Below are 22,489 nucleotides of genomic sequence, written 5' to 3'. Positions count from 1 at the left end.
GAAATAGCAGGAATGCAAAACAGTGAGAACGCACCCTAAAACAGCGAGAACACAACCTGAAATAATGGGTTTGTACTGTGTTGTAACGAGTTCACTCATTATCTTTTACATGACTTTTAGAATGCTATTTTCGGACTAATTTGCTAAATTGTGTGTTTTGGGATGATATTTTGCCAATATTTATGCAGCAAATCGAGTGATAAGAAGACCCTATGCTTTTAAAACATTAACAATTGGTTGTAGGACCACTAAAGAGGGGTTTCGTGAAACATTTCTTTTATTGCATTTCAATCTTTGCATCTTGTATCTTATGGGTAATTAGGCACACTTCAATTCAACTAAGGAAATGGACATGTTGTGTCTTTTGAATAATTAAGCACACTTCAGTTTGATTAAAGAAAATGAACCCCATGTCTTTTCTAATTGGCACACTTGTGCGCATGTAGAGTGGTCCTACTGCTAACACACACTATCCTCTCCCTTGGCTCTCGTGGTTTTAGGTGCAAGAGAAAAGTGTTAGCGACACTCATTTTTCATTTTAGTAGCGAATCACATCTTGGGGGCCTCATCACCTCAAGGGAGTGTTTAAAAACAAGGGCACATTGGGGATAACATCTCTCCCAACGCGACCTCGAGTGGTATTTTTCAAGCCGCTATATAAAAAACCCAGTCAAACGGCTAAAGTGTTGAGTGAATTCATCGTATGTGGAGGCCTTCTCTACACCGATGAGCTCAATTAAAATCTTAGGTGGCTTGCTTCGAGAATCCATTATTGGACTGGACCCATCAGAAAATTACTACAAACCATTGTTATAGCGGCCCCAATCCTTCTACTTGTTGACTCAGGCATTGTGATATGTGCATGTCGAAGACACCCCTCATGTACCCCCCAATTTGAGATAGAAAATTTCTCAAGATCTTTGGGTCTTTAGAAATTTGAAGCTTAGCATGCCCGAGAAGTGTGTGTCGAGGGTGGAGCTAGTGCTTCCAAACTTCTATCTATCCGGTTGGATGCGGTATTTTGGGCTAGGGGATTCAACAAGTACTGTCATTTGACTATCTTAGGAAGTGCATGACTGTTTTATTGCATGCTATCATTCGTATGTGCTTGTTGTGTTTGTGTCACAATGATCTTTTTCCAAAATCAGTATTAGTCATCAAACACATCACATTTCACACAGTCCTGGTTTTTGTTGTCCTGCAACGAGTTCGCTTCCTAGTATAGTGGGAATGCCTCTATCTTGAGATAGATTGACATACTTAGCATAATCACTGTCATTTGAACTCTTGTGGGTTTTCTTTGAAAACTCGCAGGTTCGCTCTTTACTCTGATAGGTCTGTTGTCAGTTTACACCTATCTTTCATTATCTTGTTCTTAGACATCATTACATTGTCATTATGTTGTCCATATTGCCTTAGAAACTACTTGATTCTTTAGCAGTTAGTTATCTTCATGATCTTGGTCTTAGACGTCATCAAGTTGCCAGAATTATATCCATTTAGTGTTAGAATTTTCTTGACTCTTCAACAGTTAGTTATCTTCATGATCTTGGTCTTAGATGTCATCACGCTACCAAAACTCTGTTTGTTTAGTGTTAGAGTTTTATTGATCTATCGGTAGTTTACACCTATCTTTCATGATCCTATTCTTAGATGTCACTACATTGTTGAAGTGTTATCTGCATTATGTTAGAAATCTCTTGATTTTTTAGTATTCGGTATCTATCCTTGCATATTTTGAGTCTTAGATGTTGTTGCGCTAGCAGAGTGTTGCCCTTGGTTCATTAGTTCACTCTCGATCGATAACTTTGGCTTTTTGCTTTTGCGTTCTAGTTTGGGTTCTAACTTACATCGTCGTTATCATCCACTAGGGTCTCAACTTGCATGGTCACTTTTATCATCTCACTTGGTAGTCATCACCTTATTTATCATCATCTTGGTTCTTGTGTCATCACTATCATCCATTATCACCTCTCGCCTCCCAATTTGTGTCATCATTGCCCTCTTCCTAGGTCATCAATCTAAACACCAAACATCCAAAATTGAACATCAAACCTTATCCTCTAAGTTCTAGCTTCATCAGATTCAGTCCCCATCTGAGTCTGAGCTGGTCGTTCATCCTATTTTAAGCTTTGGTTTATTATCCATTCTCATCTTTCATCTCTCCAACTCATCAACTAATCATCAGGTTGCAATTTAATTATGACGAGTTTGGTCGTCCTTCATTTTCTTCAACTTCACCATATGTCGATGATGATGAGGGTATGGTTGATCAACCTGATGACACAAATGTCCAAGTCATGTCTCAATCCTACTATGATGAGTATGGCCATCCCTCATTTTCTTCCATTTCACCCTATGTCAATGATGACGAGGGTATGGTTGATCAACCTGATGAGACAGATCTCTAAGTCACCTCACAATCCTATCTCATTTCTCCATCCAAATATAATCTTCCATCCTATCTTAATCCTTCATCTAATCCTAAACTACCATCATTTGTCACACAAGCTATGACTGGGGGTATGAATTACACAATGCCATTATCATTTGTGCCCCCACTCATCCAATCAGTGCCACAAGTGGTCAGTGCCCCACAATATCAACCTCAAGTGACATCAAAACCTTTTTTTTTTTTGTATTAAGTATCACAGAATCACAAAGCTCATTTTTTGCTCATTCGAGCATCCATGTTACAAACTTATTACAAATACTAGCTCCTTTCGAGCAAACTTATTACAAATACTAGCTCCTTTCGAGCACCAAACTAGAAACAACAATTGGAAGACCAAGGGTCACAACTTAGAAATCCACTTTAAACAACCAATGGAAGACCAAGAGTCACAACTTAGAATTCTACACAAAGGTGTCCCTCATGGGAGTTGAACTTGGGTCTCCACATTGAGAACTCAATGCTTTAACCAACTAAGCTCAACCCCTTGGACAAAACCTGTTGTTTCACAACCATGATTCAGTTATCTATAGGCACTACCTTTGTCCATCATTGTGATGAATATTCATGAACAAGCACATGGAACCAATCACAATCCTTCATCTTACCTCAATCTACCACCATCCACTTCCTTCTATCTCAGTCCACCATCCACCACATCTTATCTCAATCCACTAGCTTCCCTTCCAACTCCCACATTTATTATTCCTCTCCCACTTCCTACCACCATCGAAGACCTTTCATCCATTGAGATTCTTCCCTTGAAATCCCCATCACCTACTTCTACAATCATTCAAAGTCAATCCAAGGAACCTCACATCCTTCCATCTAGGCAACCTACCCTAGCTAAAGAACCTCTCGTCCTTCCATCTACTCCATCTCCCCTAACTAAAGAACCTCTTGTCCTTCCATCCACTCCATCTCCCTCAACTAAAGAACCTCTCATCCTTCCATCCACTCCATCTCCCCCAACTGAAGAATCTCACATCCTTCCATCCACTCCATCTCCCCTAGTTGAAGAATCTCTCATCCTTCCATCCACTCCATATCTCCTAGTTGAAGAGCCTCTCGTCCTTCCATCCACTCCATCCCTCCCAGTTGAAGAACCTCTCATCCTTCCATCCACTCCATCCCTCCTAGTTGATGAACCTCTCGTCCTTCCATCCACTCCATCTCCCCCAATTAAAGAACCTCTTGTCCTCCATCCACTCCAACTATCCCAATTAAAGAACCTCTCCTCCTTCCATCCACTCCATACACCCAAGTCATTGAACTTTTCATCATCCCTCCCATTCCATCTGAAGAGTCTACCTACTCACCCCTCATCACACCATCGATATCAATCCCCTCATGCCAAGATCTTATTCCAAAGCATGTTGAAAAAATTATTGATCCAAGTCAAGATCCTACCATTCCATCTCCTCCATCTAAGATCCCTTATCATCCCCTCTTCCACGTCACGATCCTATTATTCCATCCCCTTCATCTCAAGATCCCCTCTCATACCCTCTTCTAAGTCAAGATCCTCCCATCCCATATACTCCACCTCTTGAACCTCCATTTCCTCCTATCCAAACCATCCCACCACCATCACTTTATCCCCTTGGTTCACTTACATTTGTACATGATAGTTCATTTATAGCAGAAGAACATCTCATATGCACTACCCATTTTCCTCCATCTAATAATGGACTCGCATCTTGTTACCTAGAGAAAAAGTATCCTACTTTAAATAAAAATTTCAAAAAAATGAACTATCAAGGAAAAGGCTTAGGCCTACATGAGCAAGGTACTTTGGAGCCCATCCATGTCAAAGAACATCTAGGATCTCATGGTCTTGGTTACATATCCCAAGGCACTTCATCCAAAAATGTTGGTACAACTAATACAAAATCCAAGTATACTTCCAAACACCCTATTACATCTCTCCATCATTCCTCCAAATCATTTATCGCCATCCCCACTCTTCCATCGTATAAAGCTAAAACAACCATCCATCTTCTTGCTTCATCCTCTAAATCCATTTTGGGTCCCTATATCCCAAAATCCACCTTCATATATTCCCCACATGAGAAACCCATTTTGGGCCATTACATCCCAAAATCTCATCCTCCATCTTTTCCTACTTGTCCCTCCATACACAAATCCACTATCTTCATCACCCACCATAAACATCCTATTCCTTTCATTCCTAGTCAAGATCAACAAAGGCACATGTCCTCACATTCCATCCAACATCCTACCTCCATCACTTCAGTGCCCATATTCCCTCCATCACTTCAGTGCCCATATTCCCTCCATCTCCTCCATGTTCACACACTCCTTCCAATGCTACTCACAGCAATTTGGGTGCCAAATAAAAAATGCATAAATCTATCATCCACAACAATATAAATATGACCATGTCCACTCAAAGAGACATGCTCCCACAAAGAAAAATCTGATATAAAAATGCAATGAATCTCACCGGCCGCAAAGTCCCGCTAAAGAAAAAGAAAAAACAATGTGGATCCCAAAGAAAAAAGAAGCAGTGCATCCAAAATAAAAATCCCTAATGGTATCCAAAGTTTCTTGTCCATTAGCTAAACATTCTCCCCCTCCATCTCCTAAATCTATTTTTGGTCCCTATGTCCCAAAGCTCCCTATCACAATTCCTCCATCCTATCCACATACTACATCCATCTCTCCTCCACTCATACCACATCCCCCATAACATGTGTCAATGTTAGTCCTGACAACATCCCCCCATCACACTCACTTTCCCTCCTTCCATCCAAACACTTGCCACTACCATATCCCTTACATTCCCCATCAAAACCATCTAATCCAAGCCTTTACATAATCCACTCGTTCCTAATAAAGTTGTACCAAAATCTTGTGATCACTCCAAATGGGCTCCTAATACCTTGATATGAAACTTGATGCTTGAGTCCCCCATCCATCTTATCTTCCAAATCCATTTATCCTCATCCATGTCCATCCATGAATTTCCTCCCAAAAATCAGAAAATTCCAAACAAATCAAAAAAAAATTCGTCCACTGGTGAAAACTTGGCAAACAAGTGCCTTGGACAAGTATCGTGATGAAAACCTGGCAAACAGGCACCATGTGTAATTTCCCTCATCCTTTTGCTCTCTACACTTGGGGGAAAGTTTTGTGGGACATCTCGCAATTTCATCCTCCATCTCCATCTATCTATCATACCCATCATATCCTATCTAGTTCACTTCATCTATCCTCCTTGATATCTTGATAAAAAGAAAAGGCCACCATGTATATATGCTTTAGACACCTCTTGCCCTCCGTTTCCCCATCATACTTTTCCTCCATTTGCCTTCATATCCACCCATCCTTCCTCCATTCCATGCAATCCTTTCGCCTATCGTCGTGATCCCCATCCACCTATCACCCTGTCTTCCATCCACTTTCCTCGACTTCCTATCCTCCTGCCAGTCATCTTATCTTATCCATCCATCCACCAATCCTCATCTCTCAGTTCCTCTTTCCCTTCATCCATAACTTGTTCCTCCTCTAATCCCCATTCCTCCATCCCTTCGTCCCTCATCCTTTCATCTCCTAGCCACATCCATAATGCTTCCATCTCCAAATTTTTTTCATCCTATCATTCATCCTTTCATCCCTCCTCTCATATAATTCCAACACCTCTTGCATCCCTTTTCCAATGCCATCCATCCAACCAACTCATCTGCATATTCATCGCATCCACCTTTTCTCTGTGTGGTATCCCATGGTACCCGCCTTCCAATCGATTTGTCAACTCCTCATAATCCACCATCATGTGCAAATCTTGTCCATCTTCCATCTGCTATCCAAGGTCAAATGCTAATCCAATCATCCAATCACATCCATGGTCTTGTTCCCAACCTTGTTGCAAGCCTTTATCACAATCCCATCATCATTATCAGGATGCATCCTTTCCAATCCTTGTGTTGTTTTGGGATATATCGTTCCCACATCAACAACACCCCATCCATCATCAATCTCTCATGGATTTTCATCTTGACTGGGGAAACATCATGCCTGTCCCTGGGTCTTCATCCATCGTCCATAGCTCTTATACATCTTGTATATAGGTGTCATTGTACATAAGTGTCTGTGGGTCCTGTCCTTCGAGATCATATCCCATCAATTGGTTCTTCAATAATCATTCTTGGGCATCTTTGTCATCATGATCCTATCAGATCCTTTTGTCGATCATCATTAGGATTTTATCATGGTGTTGTTCCAAGATGTATCCTTCTAACCAACACCCATCATCAATCTACACAGGATGTATCCTTCCTCAATTCAGACATCATCCAATCCTAATCCAATCAATCATCCTTCTAGGAAAAGATATCTGAGACGCTTGTGTTTCCTTTTGTTCTTTATTGTCTTTGTTTATATTTTTTATCTCCTCAAGTCCTATTTCATCTTGGTCACCATGATCCTTTATATCATGGTGTGCTAGGAATAATATGGCTCAGGATGTGATCTTATTTCTTTTAGTTTTACTTGGCGTGTCTTTTTTATGTGTCCCTTTGTTGTTCCCTCATGAGGTCTCTATTATCTCATGTTACATTGGGGAATATCTTCTGTTTGGGGTTATTCTAGCACAGTTGCCTGCAGGGTCTCTGTAACTCTATGTGGTGCTAGATTAGTCTGTGTGTCTATTTTTGTGTCACTCCATGCATTGGATGTGAAATTCCACCCTGGTTCCTTATACCTTGGTGACTCATAGACAACTCTATATCAAAATAAGTGCTCACTACATGGCATCCTTTTTACGCGGATGTTCACACTTCATGATCTTCCTCATCTTCATTGCATCTCCATTTGCATTCGCTCCCTCCCTTCCTCCTTGGAATGTGTGCATGTTCCCTTGTCCATTTTAACCCTCGCCTCATCCTCTTTATTTCTCTCTCTATATTTCTTTCTTTCTTTTCTCATTTGGGTGGGTTTGTCATTCCCGTTGTTTCTTGTTTGGGCGGGTTTGTCATTCCCACCATTTCTCATTTGGTTGGGTTTTTCATTTCCATTGTTTCTTGTTTGGGCAAGTTTGTCATTCTCTTTGTTTCTTGGTTGGGCGGGTTTGTCATTCCCACCATTTCTCAGTTGGGCAAGTTTGTCATTCCTACCATTTCTCGTTTGGGTGGGTTTGTCATTCCCACTGTTCTCATTTGGGCGGGTTTGTCATTCCCGTTGTTTCTCATTTGGGCGGGTTTGTTATTTTTGTTGTTTCTTGTTTGGGTGGGTTTGTCATTCCTATTTTTTCTTGTTTGGGCAGGTTTGTCATTCCCGTTGTTTCTCGTTTGGGCGAGTTTGTCATTCTTGTTGTTTCTCGTTTGGGTTGGTTTGCCATTCCCGTTGTTTCTTGTTTGGGCGGGTTTGTCATTCTCGTTGTTTCTCTTTTAGGCGGGTTTGTCATTCCTATCATTTCCCCTTTTGGGCAGGTTTATCATTCCCTCCATTTCTCATTTGGGAGGGTTTGCCATTCCCGCCATTTCCCTTTTATCATATCTCTCTCCTCAGGTATCCTTTTTGGATGTCGTTTTCACCTTCTGCTTCCATTTCTCATCCTCTTTCTCTTTGTCTATGGGGGCACTATTTCTTTCAAGATGCCACCTGAGCTCATGTTTTCCCATGCACCCTCTTGAGGGGGCACCCCTTCCCTCATACTCTTTTCTCAATCGAGCCTGGTGCATTTTTTTCGCTTCCTCGCTCTCAGGTGTTTTAATTTTCTTCACACCAACGCTATTTTAGCGCCACCACAAAGAGGGGCAAAATGTAGACACCTAAATTTGACTAATTAATTTAATCAAATTTAAATTCCTATTCTTCCAATTACTAATTAATTAATCCCCAAACCCCTTTTCTTCCAATTAATTAATCCCCAATCCTATTCTTCTAATTAATTAACCTAGTTAATTAATCCCCTTTCCCCTTTTGATTAATTATTTTAATTAATCAAATTCCCTCCTTCCAAAGTCCATGTATTAATTAATTAAATTCAAGTCCTATTTGAGCACATGGCTCTTACTTTTAACCCCCCATCTAATCTAACCCTTGTCCTAACCCTAGGGTTCGAACCAACCCTATCCATCAAAACCTCCCCCAACCTAGTCACCCTACAAACCTCCCAACCAACCCTATCCTATGCCTCCTAACCAACTTCCCTAATTTTGGGGAAATTATCCTATCAACCCTATCATATCCCTCCTAACCACCATATGTGCACATCCTAACTAACTTCCCTAATTTTGAGGAAAATATCCTATTTTGGGTGGCTTTTCCCAAAATGGACATGTGTACACATGTCACCCCTTTCCTTCCTAGTTGAGCCACTTGTCCCTTTTGAGGACAAGTGTCTCCTCTTCACCTCCCCTTCCCTTCCTCATCTTGCCTATTTAATCCCTTCACTTTTAGACCATTTAATCCCATCTTCATGCCAATGCTCCGTTACGTTGTTGGAATCGTTACTCACATTGTGTTTCTCACCAAATCATCCATCCTCATTCACATCTACCATCATGGAACATAATCAAACATCCATTGATGCCATGAGCACACATCAAATTGAGAAATACTAAAATTAAAGCGGGAATCATGGTTTGGGTTATTATTATTTTGTTCTTCGTTTTGGTTTTGTCATTTATATATTGAGGTGTTTGAGTTTAGTGGCATGTTTGGTTGTTTTCTCTGTTATTTCAATCGTTTAGTTTATCTTACACATTTTCCCTCACACAGTTTCATCTAGAGAACTTGTGAACAACATGTAGCAGTAGTTATGTACTTTGCTTCAGTTGTGGATAGATAAATAGATGCATGTTTCTTGTTGTGTCATGAAACTAATATGTCACCAAGGAAGAAAGCTCCACCATTAGTGCTCTTCCTATCATACACACAACCTACCCAATCTGCATCTATGTAGGCTTGCAAAGTAAAGTCATCATTCTTTGGATACCACAAACCATAATAAAGTGTACCCTGCAGATACCTAAAGATTCTTCTCACGGAATTCACATGAGATTGCTTTAGGGCATCTTGAAATCTAGCTACCATGCACACAAATTGCGCAATATCTAGCCTAGAGACAGTTAGATACAAAAGACTTCCAATCATAGATCTATACATGGTTTGGTCAACATCAGGTGACTCATCATTTTTACTTATCTTTCATCTAGCCACCATTGGAGTACTAACAGGCTTGTAATCTTCCATTTGGTACTTTTTCAACATGTATTTTGCATACTTAGTTTGGGAAATGAATATACCTCTATTCAAATATGATATTTGTAGTCCAAGAAAGTAGGACAGCTCTCCTAATAATGACATTTCAAACTCTGATTGCATTTGAGAAGTAAATTATTTACACAAGACATCCTTATTTCCAGCAAAGATAATGTCATCTACATACAAAACAACTATAATCATGAGATTACCATTTATCTTAATATATAAGTTGCTATCAAGGCATCCCTTTTTTAAGACTTGTTGATGTAGATATTTGTCCAGCCTAGAGTACCATGCTCTAGGTTCCTACTTCAAACCATGCAATGCTTTCCTTAATTTGCATACAAAGTCTTCATTCTCATGCAATTGAAATCCTTGAGGCTGCTCAATGTACACCTCTTCTTCAATATTGCCATTTAGGAATGCAAATTTTACATCCATTTGATATACTTTATAACCTTTGTATGCTAAAAATGCCAAAAACATTCTAATGGCCTCAAGTCTGGAAACAAGGGAAAATGTCTCTTCAAAATCTATGCCCTCTACTTGTGCATACCCCTCGCATACTAATCTAGCCTTATTTCTTATCACCTTGCCTTCTTCATTCACCTCATTTCTATAGACCCACTTTGTGCTTGTGACATTCTTATCAACCTGTCGTGGTACCAAATCCCAAGTTTTGTTCTTTTCAATTTGCTGAAGTTCTTCTTTCATTGCCGTCACCCATTTCTCACTCGTGTTGGCTTCATTGTAGTTCTTTGGTTCCATTTCAGCCAATAGACAAAAAAATGGCTTGTTCATTATTTGTTTCATGCTTCCTCCTTGATTTTACACCTCCATCTTTGATGCCTATAATTTGATTTTCAGGATGATACTTCTACACATACTTATTGGGTGGTTTCTTTGTAGTTTCCTCTTCTTCACTTTTAGATTGGCCTTCATCTTCATAACATTGTTCCTCAATCTAATTTATGACATTTTGTTTTCCTTTTTGCAAGTCTTCGTCAACTCTTACATTTACACTTTCAATGATCTCCTTGAGGAGTTTGTTGTAACATTAATATGCCTTCATCATACCTTGCATCAAAGCTTCTTAAACCATCCTCATCTATTCTGATAAAACATTTATTTCCAAAAACTTTGAAGTATTTGACAGAGGGTTTCTTGTGATATCATAATTCATATGGTGTCATTTTGTTGTTCACTCTCAATTGTACCCTATTAAATGTGTAGATAGTTGTGTGGACTGCCTCCTTCCAATAAACATAAGGGAGATTTGACTCATTCAACAATGTTCTTGTCATTTCTTTGATTGTTCTATTATTTCTTTCCACAACCCCATTTTGTTATGGTGTTCTAGTAGTAGAATATTGTCTTTTAATTCCATGTAGCTCACACTAATCTTGAAATTCATTTGATTTAAACTTATCGCCTTGGTCTGATCCCAAACATTTCATCTTGTATCCACTCTCCTTTTCAACCAATTTTTTGAAACTTTTGAACCTTTCAAATGCCTGTGACTTATCCTACGAGAAGGTAACCCATGTCATCCTTGAATAGTCATCTATGAGCATCATGAAGTACTTTTCACCATTTAGAGCTCTTGTCGTAGTAGGGACACATAAATCTATATGTACTAGTTCCAATGGTCTTGAGGTTGAATAGTTCATTGTCTTGAAGCTCACCTTTGTTTTCTTCCCCTTTTGACACTCATCACAGATGGTGTTGGCTAGTTTAGTAATCTTAGGTATGTTTCTTATGTATCCCTTTGAGCTTACTTTGACAAGATTGTCAAAATTTATATGGCCTAATCTTCTTTACCATAGCTATCTCTCATCTACTTGTCCCATAATGCATTATGACTCATAGCATTCTTTCAAATTATACACATTGCCAATGGTCCTCTTACCTTCTGCAATTAGTTTACCATTTCTTTCTTTTTTTATTTCACATCCCTTGGAGTCAAATGCAAACTTTTAGCCTTTGTCACACATCTAACTTATACTAAGTTGTGTTTTAATCCTTCAACATAGTACACATTATGTGCTTTCAACTTACCATCAATGCTTAATGTTCCTTTGCCTTTTATCTTGATGGAAGAGTTGTCTCCAGATCTAATTGAGCCTCCATTCCAATTTGATAAAATTATTCTTATCTCCTATCATGTTATTGGAGCACCCACTGTCGACAACCCAAAGGTTCTTTCTCTCTACATGCAATGTTGTTTGGACAATTAGACTTGATGCATTTTGCTCCTTTTTCTTCTCTACCCATACTTGTTTGTTTTCTTTCTTCATCTCTACTGCGACATTCTGATCAGATTTGTTTTTTGTTTTTACATTTGTTGTCTTTTTATGTTTAGCACCCCTTGATTTACAATGCTTTGCTATGTGACCATAGCTATGACAGTAGTAGAATTTTATATTTTTGTTGAATGATGAAATATAAGAGCTACCACTGGACTGCATTTTTTTTCTCTTACACTCATATCTCTTATGGAAAAATTAATTATAGTGATAGAAAAAAATCGTAGGACAACAAAAGGATTCTTGTTTTCATAGCTTTGAGTAGGTCTAAGTAGGAGTCTACATTCTAAAATTTTATGTCCATATGTATTATATTTGTAGCAATAACCATGGAATTGAGAAGCATACTAGTTATTATTGTTGGAATAGTTCCACATTGGTCTCCTTAGAGCGGCATATCTCGGTCTTCTAAAGCTCTTCCTTATATCCTTTACTTTGGTGAAGTCATCATCATTCAGCTTAGCCTTTCCTTTTGGATCAGCATGATTGTTTCTTGTAGCATCATCATCATTATTCTTCTTTGGAGCAGCAACATGTGTCTTCATTCTCTTAGCAGTAGTATTTAAATCTATTTTCCTTCTTAGAGCATTGTTGACCTTGAATATTTGCTTATGATCAATTTGTTAGGTCCCGGAGACAACTGAGAGGGGGGGTGAATCAGTTGTCTAATAAAATTTAAACCAAAAACAACTTAACCAAACTTAATGCTTAATACCGATAAACCAAACTTTAGACCGGTAGATAGATTGTCAGTTAATTGCAGTACCGGTAAAGATTAATGCATGAAACAGAAAGACAATAACATCCACAACATATAACACCAATATTTGTACGTGGAAATCCTGTAAGGGGAAAAACCATGGTGGGAAACCTTACCCACAATCAGATGGTACTACTGCAGATAGTATGTGTATACAAATGGGGTCTGCACATGCAGAAAGGCTAAGTGCCTAGAGCTCATTGCTCAAACACAAAATGGGAGTCACACTGACTACAATTGGATAGTTAAATCCAATAATGATGTACTGCTCAAAATAGCATCTTCATATGCTAGATTCAGTACCGGTGCAGTTCTGATATGCCTTCTCAAAACCTTCCTTCAACCTTCAAATGATGTCAATGTGTATAGCTCTGCTTATTCTCGCATATACCAAATTACAATCCTTTTCACATTCGCACATTGATCTCACAAATGAGATTTTAAATTTATACCATAAGCTAATACCAATTGAGTAGGTTGACTCTAAGAGATATTACAATAAAAACATTTACAAATAAAAAAATGAACGATGCAATATCCGATGTATGATGTCGGCTCAATGCATTTATAATAACAACAAAATCATCTACATAGCATGTCATGCTGATCTGGAATAGATAAGCTTATCGATGCTTATCCTAGACCTATTTGTCGATAACAATAAATATGCAAACACGAATATACCAATGAACAAATCTCCAAGACAAAGTGTCCAAACAATGTCTTCGACATAACCAAGTATTTTCCATGTCATTCCAAGTGTCAATGAATAATATATCCTGTCGGTGTACCAAATACTGGTGACTGTGCATAAGTCACTTGCTTGCCGATGAACATTGTCAATTCTCCAAGTGCCAGTAGGCTGACCAGAGTTGATAAGTGTTGACATCAATGACAAAACCATATCAACATATCCAAATACCAACAATCTCCCCCTTTGGCATTGATGGCAACACAAGATGGAAAAACCATCAAAGTGCCAAAACAAAAATGCCAAATACCAAAAACCAACAATCTCCCAAAAGAGATCATAACAAGAAATCAAAATTCAGATACAGGTAGGGATCAATCTCTCCAAAATAAAAATCTTTCCCCCTAGGAGTAACATGTGTTTTTCTTGTGTTTTTCCATATCAATCTCTCCCCCTTTGACATCAAATGCCAAAGCTAATACAAAAACCAAGTTCAAATACAAAATACCAACTTATTCAGTATACCAACTACTCCCCCTGAGAAGTAGCTCTCCTCATCAAAGCCGGAATAAAAGATTTCTCTGTTAATTCTATCGGTTGATGACAAAACATCAATTGACTAAGTTTCTACCGGTGGGGGTATGACCCCAAGCTGATCTCTGAGATATTCAAAAGTTTCCCTAGGCAAAGGCTTAGTGAAAATATCTGCAATCTGCTTTTTAGTATTCACATAAACCAGTTTTACTTATTTTGCTTCAACATTCTCTTTCAGAAAATTCAGTTTGATAGAAACATGTTTAGTTTTAGAATGTAGTACCAAATTCTTTGATATATCAATTGTTGCAGTGTTATCACAATAAATAGTTATAGGTTCCTTGCATTTTACCTTTATGTCCTTCAACATTTGTTTAAGCCATAATACCTGTGTACAGTTAGTTGTTGCTGCAACATATTCTGATTCTGTTGTTGATAAAGATGTGCAACTTTATTTCTTACTCAACCAATAAATTAATCTGCTTCCAAGAAAAGATGCTCCACCAATGGTGCTTTTTCTGTCATCCACATCTCCTGCCCAATTTGCATCTGTGTATGCACATAATTCAAATTTTTCATCTCTAGGATACCATAAGCCAAAATTTGTAGTGCCTTGAAAATATCGGAAAATCCTTTTTACTATTTATTCATGATTTTCTTTAGGATTACTCTAAAATCTTGAAACAATACATACTACATTCATAATATCAGGTCTTGTTTGTGTCAAATACAGTAGGCCTCCAATCATAGATTTGTACCTAGTCAGATTAACAGGTGTAGATTCATCCCTTAGTGATAATTTTTCATTTGTAGTCATAGGTGTGCTTACCGGTTTAGAGTTTTCCATCCCAAATTTCTTTAGTAACTCCTTCAATTATTTGGATTGACTCAAGAATATACCTTTATCAGTCTGTGAAATTTGCAATCCTAAAAAGAATTTTATCTCTCCAATCATAGACATTTCAAATTCTTGATGCATTTCAATAGAAAAGTCTTTACATAATTCATCTTCTCCTCTAAATATTATATCATCAACAAAAACTTCTATAACCAAAATGTCATCATTAGTCACTTTATAGTCTAAGTTGTTGTCAACATTACCTTTAGAAAAACCAATCTTTAAAAGATATTTGTCCAATCTAGCATACCAAGCTCTTGGAGCTTGCTTCAACCCATACAAAGCTTTCCTTAACCTGCAAACCATATCTCTGTTATCTGTCAAAGAAAATCCATCAGGTTGCTCAATGTAAACTTCTTCAAGATCTCCATTCAAAAATGCACATTTAATATCCATTTGATATGCTTTGTAGTTCTTGTGTGCTGCAAAAGCCAAGAATAATCTGACTGCCTCAATTCTAGCTACCGGTGCAAAGGTTTCATTATAGTCAATTCCTTCTTTCTATGAATATCCCTTACACACTAATCTAGCTTTATTTCTAATTACCTTACCATCTTCATTAAGTTTGTTTCTAAATACCCATTTTGTTCCAATTACATTTTTGTCTTTAGGCCGAGGAACTAATGTCCATGTGTTATTTTTCTCAATTTGTTCTAATTCTTCTTCCATAGCTTTAATCCAGTGTTTATCTTCACATACCTCGTTAATTGATGTTGGTTCAATTTGAGAAATAAGACATACCTCTTCATTTGCCAGTCTTCCTCTTGTCATAACTCCTTGATACTTGGTCCCAATTATTTGATCTTCAGAGTGATTCAATCTTACATACCGAGGTGTCTTCGTTTGCTACAGTTCATCAGTTACAGTGGAATTTTCAGATGATACTGATGTAACTGGATCTTCATTCTGTACCGACGTGTGTTCATTTGCCAGTATCTTTGTTGCCGGTTCAAAATCTATATACCTTGAAGTTCCTCTAAACTGTTCATCAATTTTCACATTTGTACTCTCAATAATTTTCTGCAATCTTTTGTTAAAACATTTATATGCCTTGCTCTTAGAAGAATAACCAAGAAATATTTCTTCATCACTTCTAGGATCAAATTTGCCAATATACTCATCTCTTCTAATATAGCATTTACTTCCAAATATTCTAAAATATTTAAGAGTAGGAGTAATGCCAAACCATAGTTCATGAGGGGTCTAACCAGTTTCTCCTTTGATGTGAACTTTGTTGAATGTATAGACTGTTGTGCTTACTACCTCTCTCCAATATACATGTGGTAGATTTTCTTCTAATAACATACTTCTAGCTGCATCCAAGATAGTTCTATTTTTCCTTTCTACAACTCCATTCTGCTATGGTGTCCGGGGTGCTGATAACTATCTTCTGATTCCATTACTTCACAAAATGTATTAAGTTCCTTAGATGTAAATTCACCTCCTTGATCTGATCTCAGACATTTGATTTTCTTATAGGTTTCATTCTCTACCATTTCCTTGAATAGTTTGAATTTCCCAAGTGCTTCTGATTTTTCTCTGAGAAAAGTAACCCAACACATTCTAGAATAGTCATCAATGATTAGCATGAAATATCTATCACCTTATAACCTTTTAGTTCTAGCTGGACCACATAAATCAGTATGAATTAAGTCAAGAGCATTATTGGATTTTTCTAGAATACTTTTGAAAGATGCTCTAACTTTTTTTCCAAATTGACATTCCTTACATATCAGATTATGAGGTTTAACAATCTTAGGTAAATCTCTAACTGCCTTAGTAGTACTGATTTTCACAATGCAATCAAAATTTACATGACAGAGTCTCTTATGCCATAACCAACTTTCATCAATATGTGCAATCAAACATGTCTTTTCATTGTTATTCAAATGAAAGATATTACCTCTAGTTTGATTACCGGTTGCAATTTCCAAACCAGTTCTATTCATAATTTTGCATTTACCATTTTTGAATTGTAACTGAAATCCTTTTTCAACTAATTCACCAACACTGAAAAGATTGTCTTTAAACCTTCAACATAGTAAACATTGTCAGTATTATGCTTACCATCAAGAGATATAGTACCTTTACCTTTGATCAAATAAGCTTTATCATCTCCAAATCTTACTAGACCTCCATTATATTCCTGAAAGTTCAAGAATTTACTTTTGTCACCAGTCATATGATGTGAACATCCTGAATCAATGATTCATTCATCCTTAACTTCAATTTTAGCTGCTAGGGCCTGCTCTACCGGTTGAACAGTAGGTGTCGGTTGATCTTCTGTTATAGAAACAAAGACCCATCCATTGTTTGTCGGATCCTCATTAGAATCATCAGTGACTCCTTCATCAACAAGATAACAAGATTTGTCTTTATTCTTCTTAAATCTGTATCTCTGATATTCAGGGTTAGGCTTGTATGTTCTTCTAGCTTCTTCTTTCAATCTTGCATGTCTATCAGGGCATCTTGAAGCCATATGACCAATCTTATTACAATTAAAACATTTAAAGGGTGTTTTACCTTCATACTTACTTCCAACTGGACCTTTAAGCATTTTCCTTGCAAATAGTGCTTCAAGTTCTTCAAGTTCTTCATTTTCTCTCCTGCTTTCCTCAAGTTCTCTTGCATAAAAGGCTTTCCAATCAGATTTGTCAAATGATGGTGCAGATGATGTTGATGATTTAAAAGCTAAATCTGTCTTTATATAGTAGCAATAGGACCAAATTCCTCAATTTCAAAAGCTGAAAGTTTTCCAATCAATGTATCCCTAGTTATTGATGTATTAGGCATTGTTCTCAACTCATTTATAGCAATAACTTTCATTTTGTAAGCTGGTGGAAATCCTCTTAAAACTTTTGAAACAATTTCATCTTCACTTAAAGTTCCTCCACAACATTTAATACCCAAAACAATTTCATTTACTCTTTCCATAAAAGCAGAAATCCTTTCATCTTCTTCCATTTTCAGATTTTCATACCTGACTCGGAAGCTTTCAAGTTTTGCAATTTTGACTATAGAATCTCCTTCATTCAATGTTTCCAGATGGTCCCAAATAGCTTTAGCAGTAGATCTATTTGATAATTCCATGATTTGTTGATCTGATAATGCGCTCAAAAGTGCTTCTCTTGCTTTGCAATCATTTTCTTCATCTTTTCCTAAGGTACATGGATTAGGCTAAATGGGAGTAGGAGCATTATAGTCAATCTTTGTAACTTCCCAGATGTCCTTTTCAATGCAATTCAGATATGTCTCCATCCTGATCTTCCATATGCCATAGTTGGTTCCATCAAGTTTAGGACTATCCTTCCTGAAATAGTTAGAAGACATTGGATCTCCTCAAGTTGTTAAACTTCTGCAAAAAGAGGACTAAGCTCTGATACCAATTGTTAGGTCCCAGAGACAACTGAGAGGGGGGGGGTTGAATCGGTTGTCTTATAAAATTTAAACCAAAAACAACTTAACCAAACTTAATGCTTAATACCGGTAAACCAAACTTTAGACCAGTAGACAGTTTGTCAGTTAATTGTAGTACCGATAAAGATTAATGCATGAAATAGAAAGACAATAACATCCACAACACATAACACCAATATTTGTATGTGGAAATCTTGTAAGGGGAAAAACCACGGTGGGAAACCTTACCCACAATCAGATGGTACTACTGTAGATAGTATGTGTATACAAATGGGGTCTGCACATGTAGAAAGGCCAAGCGCCTATAGCTCACTGCTCAAACACAAAATGGGAGTCACACTGACTACAATTGGATGGTTAAATCCAATAATGATATACTTCTCAAAATAGCATCTTCATATGCTAGATTCAGTACCGGTGCAGTTCTGATATGCCTTCTTAAAACCTTCCTTCAACCTTCAAATGATGTCCGTGTGTATACCTTTGCTTATTCTCGCATATACCGAATTACAATCCTTTTCACATTCGCATATTGATCTCACAAATGAGATTTTACATTTATACCATAACCTAAGACCAATTGAGTAGGTCGGCTCTAAGAGATATTACAATAAAAACATTTACAAATAAAACAATGACCGATGCAATATCCGATGTATGATGTCGGCTCAATGCATTTACAATAACAACAAAATCATCTCCATAGTGTGTTGTGCTGATCTGGAATAGATAAGCCTGTCGGTGCTTATCCTGGACCTATTTACCGATAACAACAAATATGCAAACACGAATATACCAATGAACAAATCTCCAAGACAAAGTGTCCAAACAATGTCTTCGACATAACCAAGTATTTTCCATGTCATTCCAAGTGCCAGTGAACAATTTATCCTGTCGGTGTACCAGATACCGGTGATTGTGCATAAGTCACTTGCTTGTCAGTGAACATTGTCAATTCTCCAAGTGCCAGTAGGCTGACCAGAGTTGATAAGTGTTGACATCAATGACAAAACCATATCAACATATCCAAAATACCAACACATTCATGCTTGAAGATACAAAATTTATGTCCCCTTTTCATGACTTAGCACTGGTAGAACATTGTCCAGCCTCATATCCTATGCCCATAGAATCTTTTGAATGTTTTTGCTTATTCAACATATCATTCAATGCATTTGTGTTGCTCTCATATTTTATCCTGACTTTGAGATCTTCCCTGCACCTCTCAAGATCTTTCCTAAGATTATATGTTTTTTCTGCCAATTTTTGGCATCTTTTGCTTTCAATTCTGATTTTATTACTTCACACAACTTTTTGGCATCTTCTAATTGAGATGTTAAGGCAATAATATTCAGATTAGATTCTTCAATGCTTTTGCTTAGCTGATCTTGTTCCTTTATGGTTGATTTCTTGTATTTTTTATACTCTTTCCTTACCTTGTCTATTCCTTCAAGAGCACAGACTAATTCTCCTTCAAGGTCAACTTCAACATCAACTTCATCTTCATTATCACTGTCAAATAAATTGTTGGATTGAACTCCACTATCACACCTTGATATTTTATCCTCATTTTGGATCTCTTGAGACATGAAGAGATTAGTTTGTTTTTCATCTTCACTGCAATCCTCAGCTGACTCACTTTCATCATCAGAAACGTCACTATCAATAGTGTAAAGAATTTTCTTCTTTTGAAAATTTCTTCTCCTAGATTTATAAAACTTTTTATCTTTATCCTTGATACTCTCCTCATTATTGCCTTCCTTCTTCTTATAAGGACACCTAGCAACAAAATGTCCTATTTTCCCACAATCAAAACACTTGAAGGGTAATTTACCTTTATATTTGCCAGATCCTTTCTTTAATTTTCTTACAAGTTTGGCTTCAGTTGCATCCGATTCTTCATCATCTACACTACTTGTAGCTTCTTTTCCTTTCTTCTCAAAGGTGAAGCCAACTTCTCTCTTTGAAGATTTAGCACAAACAGTCCTCATTTCAAGCTCATAATGAACCAAATAATTCATCCATGGAGAAGGTTTTTAAGTCTTTAGCTTCTTCAATGGCAGAGACCTTTGTGTCATACTTTGTTGTCAATGATCTCAGCATCTTCTTGATAATTACTTCATCTGAAACATCATCTCCAAGTTCTCTTATAGCATTAATGATTTTGTCCACTCATTGAAGATAATCAATAATCTTATCTTCTTCCTTCATCTTTAGTCCTTCAAACTAACCTTGAAGATTTTGCAGTTTTGCCTCCTTTACCTTTACATCTCCTTCACAGATTCTTTGTAGCTTGTCCCATGTCTCTTTTGTAAATGTGCAGTGCATAACTTTGACAAAATTTGTATCAGATAGGCCACTTAGGATAGCTTTCTTGTCTTTAGCGTTATACTCATATTCTCTTTTTGCATCTAGGTCTGTAGGAGGAACTTGAGGAACAGTATAGAAATTTTCAATCTACATACAAACATCAAAACCTAGGGAGGATAAGTAGGTTTCCATCATTCTACTCTAAAAGGCATAGTTTGTACCATCAAACATTAGTGCTTTAGCATAGGAGCATTCCTTTCTAGTCATTGTGCTCATAGACCAGAATCTATGCAACTTCGAGAACACTTTTCAAATAGGGAACCTAGGGCTCTGATACCAATTGTTGAACACAAATAGACCACTAAGAGGGGGGGTGATTCAGTGGTCATTAAAAATTTAAATTTTCTGAATGATCTAAGCTTTAATAACTGAAATCAAGATACTATGAGCTAATATATTACACATTTGCACACACACATGCACACACATGGAAAGCACATAATACAAGATATATGAGGAAAACCTACAGTGGGGAAAAACCTCAATGAAAAATGTTGCTAGAGTCTATTGCTCTAATCCAGCCTCACAATGAAAAATATTTTGTTTAGATTTATGGGCACCAACCCAAAGGAGCAACAACCCCCTATTTGAGCACCAATTCAGACGAATACAATAAGAGAAATAATACTGCTACAAATTGAGTACCATGTTGCAAATGAGATTTTGCAACTCACTATATTATCTATGCCTGAGAATGACTTTATTATTTTCTACTCACAAACCTTATCCTTCTACCTCTGGTCTCTACTATGAATCTTTGTCCTTTTCTCTTAGTCCTCTTCTTGTCTTTGTACACAACTCATTGATTTTTGCATTGTATAATTTCCTTACTCTACCCCACTCTGAGTGTATTACCTTCTAAATTCTTCACGCACTTTGTTCTTCCTTCTCTATTACATGTTGTGTATATTTCTATATTTTCTGCTTTGCACTATTTTATACACCACACACACAGTTTTCTTACTATCTTTGTTCTTTGCTCACTCTATCTATCCTCAATCCTTTCTCTATAATTAATCATCTCTTTCTTTTTTTAACCTCTTATCAACCTTCCCACTAGGAGCTAAAGTAAATGCACATCATGGCATATAGGCTGATTTGATCCTCTATTTATTCCTTTCAGACAAATAGTTGTGTGTGTGAAAAGTGGAAAAGTCTACAAGTTGTAAGACACAACACTTCAATTAAGTCATTGCACGCATGGCTAGACAGATATAATCATGAATATAAAAATCCATAACAAATCGACCTATTGCCTTCTAAAAGATGCGAGTATATACTTGCTCTCAGATTTGTCTAAGCAATACCAGTGACTAGACTACACCAAGACAAAGAAATTAATCTATATGAGCACAAGATTAAGCCAAATGTATGCAAGATAAGCTAGATGAATGAATATTAAGCTATATGAATTCAAGCAATCACAATTAAAATAAATATGCAAAAATCTAAACTAAGATTAAGTGTTCTTGAGAGACCATTTAATCATGTGACATGTTAGTATTTGTTGTATCAAAGTGTTTACTCGTTCAGGTCGTAACGTTTGCTCGTACGAGTTGCTGCTTGAATGTGGTAACTCATATGGAAAACAACAAGTAGTTTTGAAGGTCCAAAGAGCAATTTTTTATTTTTAATGTGATAAATTTGGATTCTTTCGCATGTTTAATACATTCTTAGCACAAATTTGATCACGTACTGATGAGTTTTGTGTTCTATTTTGCAGATTCAGTTGCCTGATATTCAGTTTTGGTGTACATATCCGCCAATGATGAGATTGGTGTGTGATTTATCGAATGCTCAAATATGTCATAGGGTTGTGTGGGTTTGG

General features: G+C 37.1%; 1 protein-coding gene across 1 annotated transcript; it reads right to left on the bottom strand.

The window, feature by feature from the left end:
* Window positions 1–19,484: 19,484 nt before the first annotated feature.
* LOC131050850 (uncharacterized) lies at window positions 19,485–20,282 on the bottom strand. The gene has a single exon (XM_057985146.1). The coding sequence runs from the start codon at window positions 20,280–20,282 to the stop codon at window positions 19,485–19,487; it is 798 nt and encodes a 265-aa protein (XP_057841129.1).
* Window positions 20,283–22,489: the final 2,207 nt, after the last annotated feature.

Source organism: Cryptomeria japonica, chromosome 1 (assembly GCF_030272615.1).
Source record: "Cryptomeria japonica chromosome 1, Sugi_1.0, whole genome shotgun sequence".
NCBI classification, from domain to species: domain Eukaryota; kingdom Viridiplantae; phylum Streptophyta; class Pinopsida; order Cupressales; family Cupressaceae; genus Cryptomeria; species Cryptomeria japonica.
This window is presented reverse-complemented; position numbering and strand designations above follow the sequence as displayed.

Bases quoted from the DNA above. Each gene is read 5' to 3' on its own strand.
- LOC131050850 (XM_057985146.1), bottom strand. From the start codon at position 20,282: ATGAGGACTGTTTGTGCTAAATCTTCAAAGAGAGAAGTTGGCTTCACC.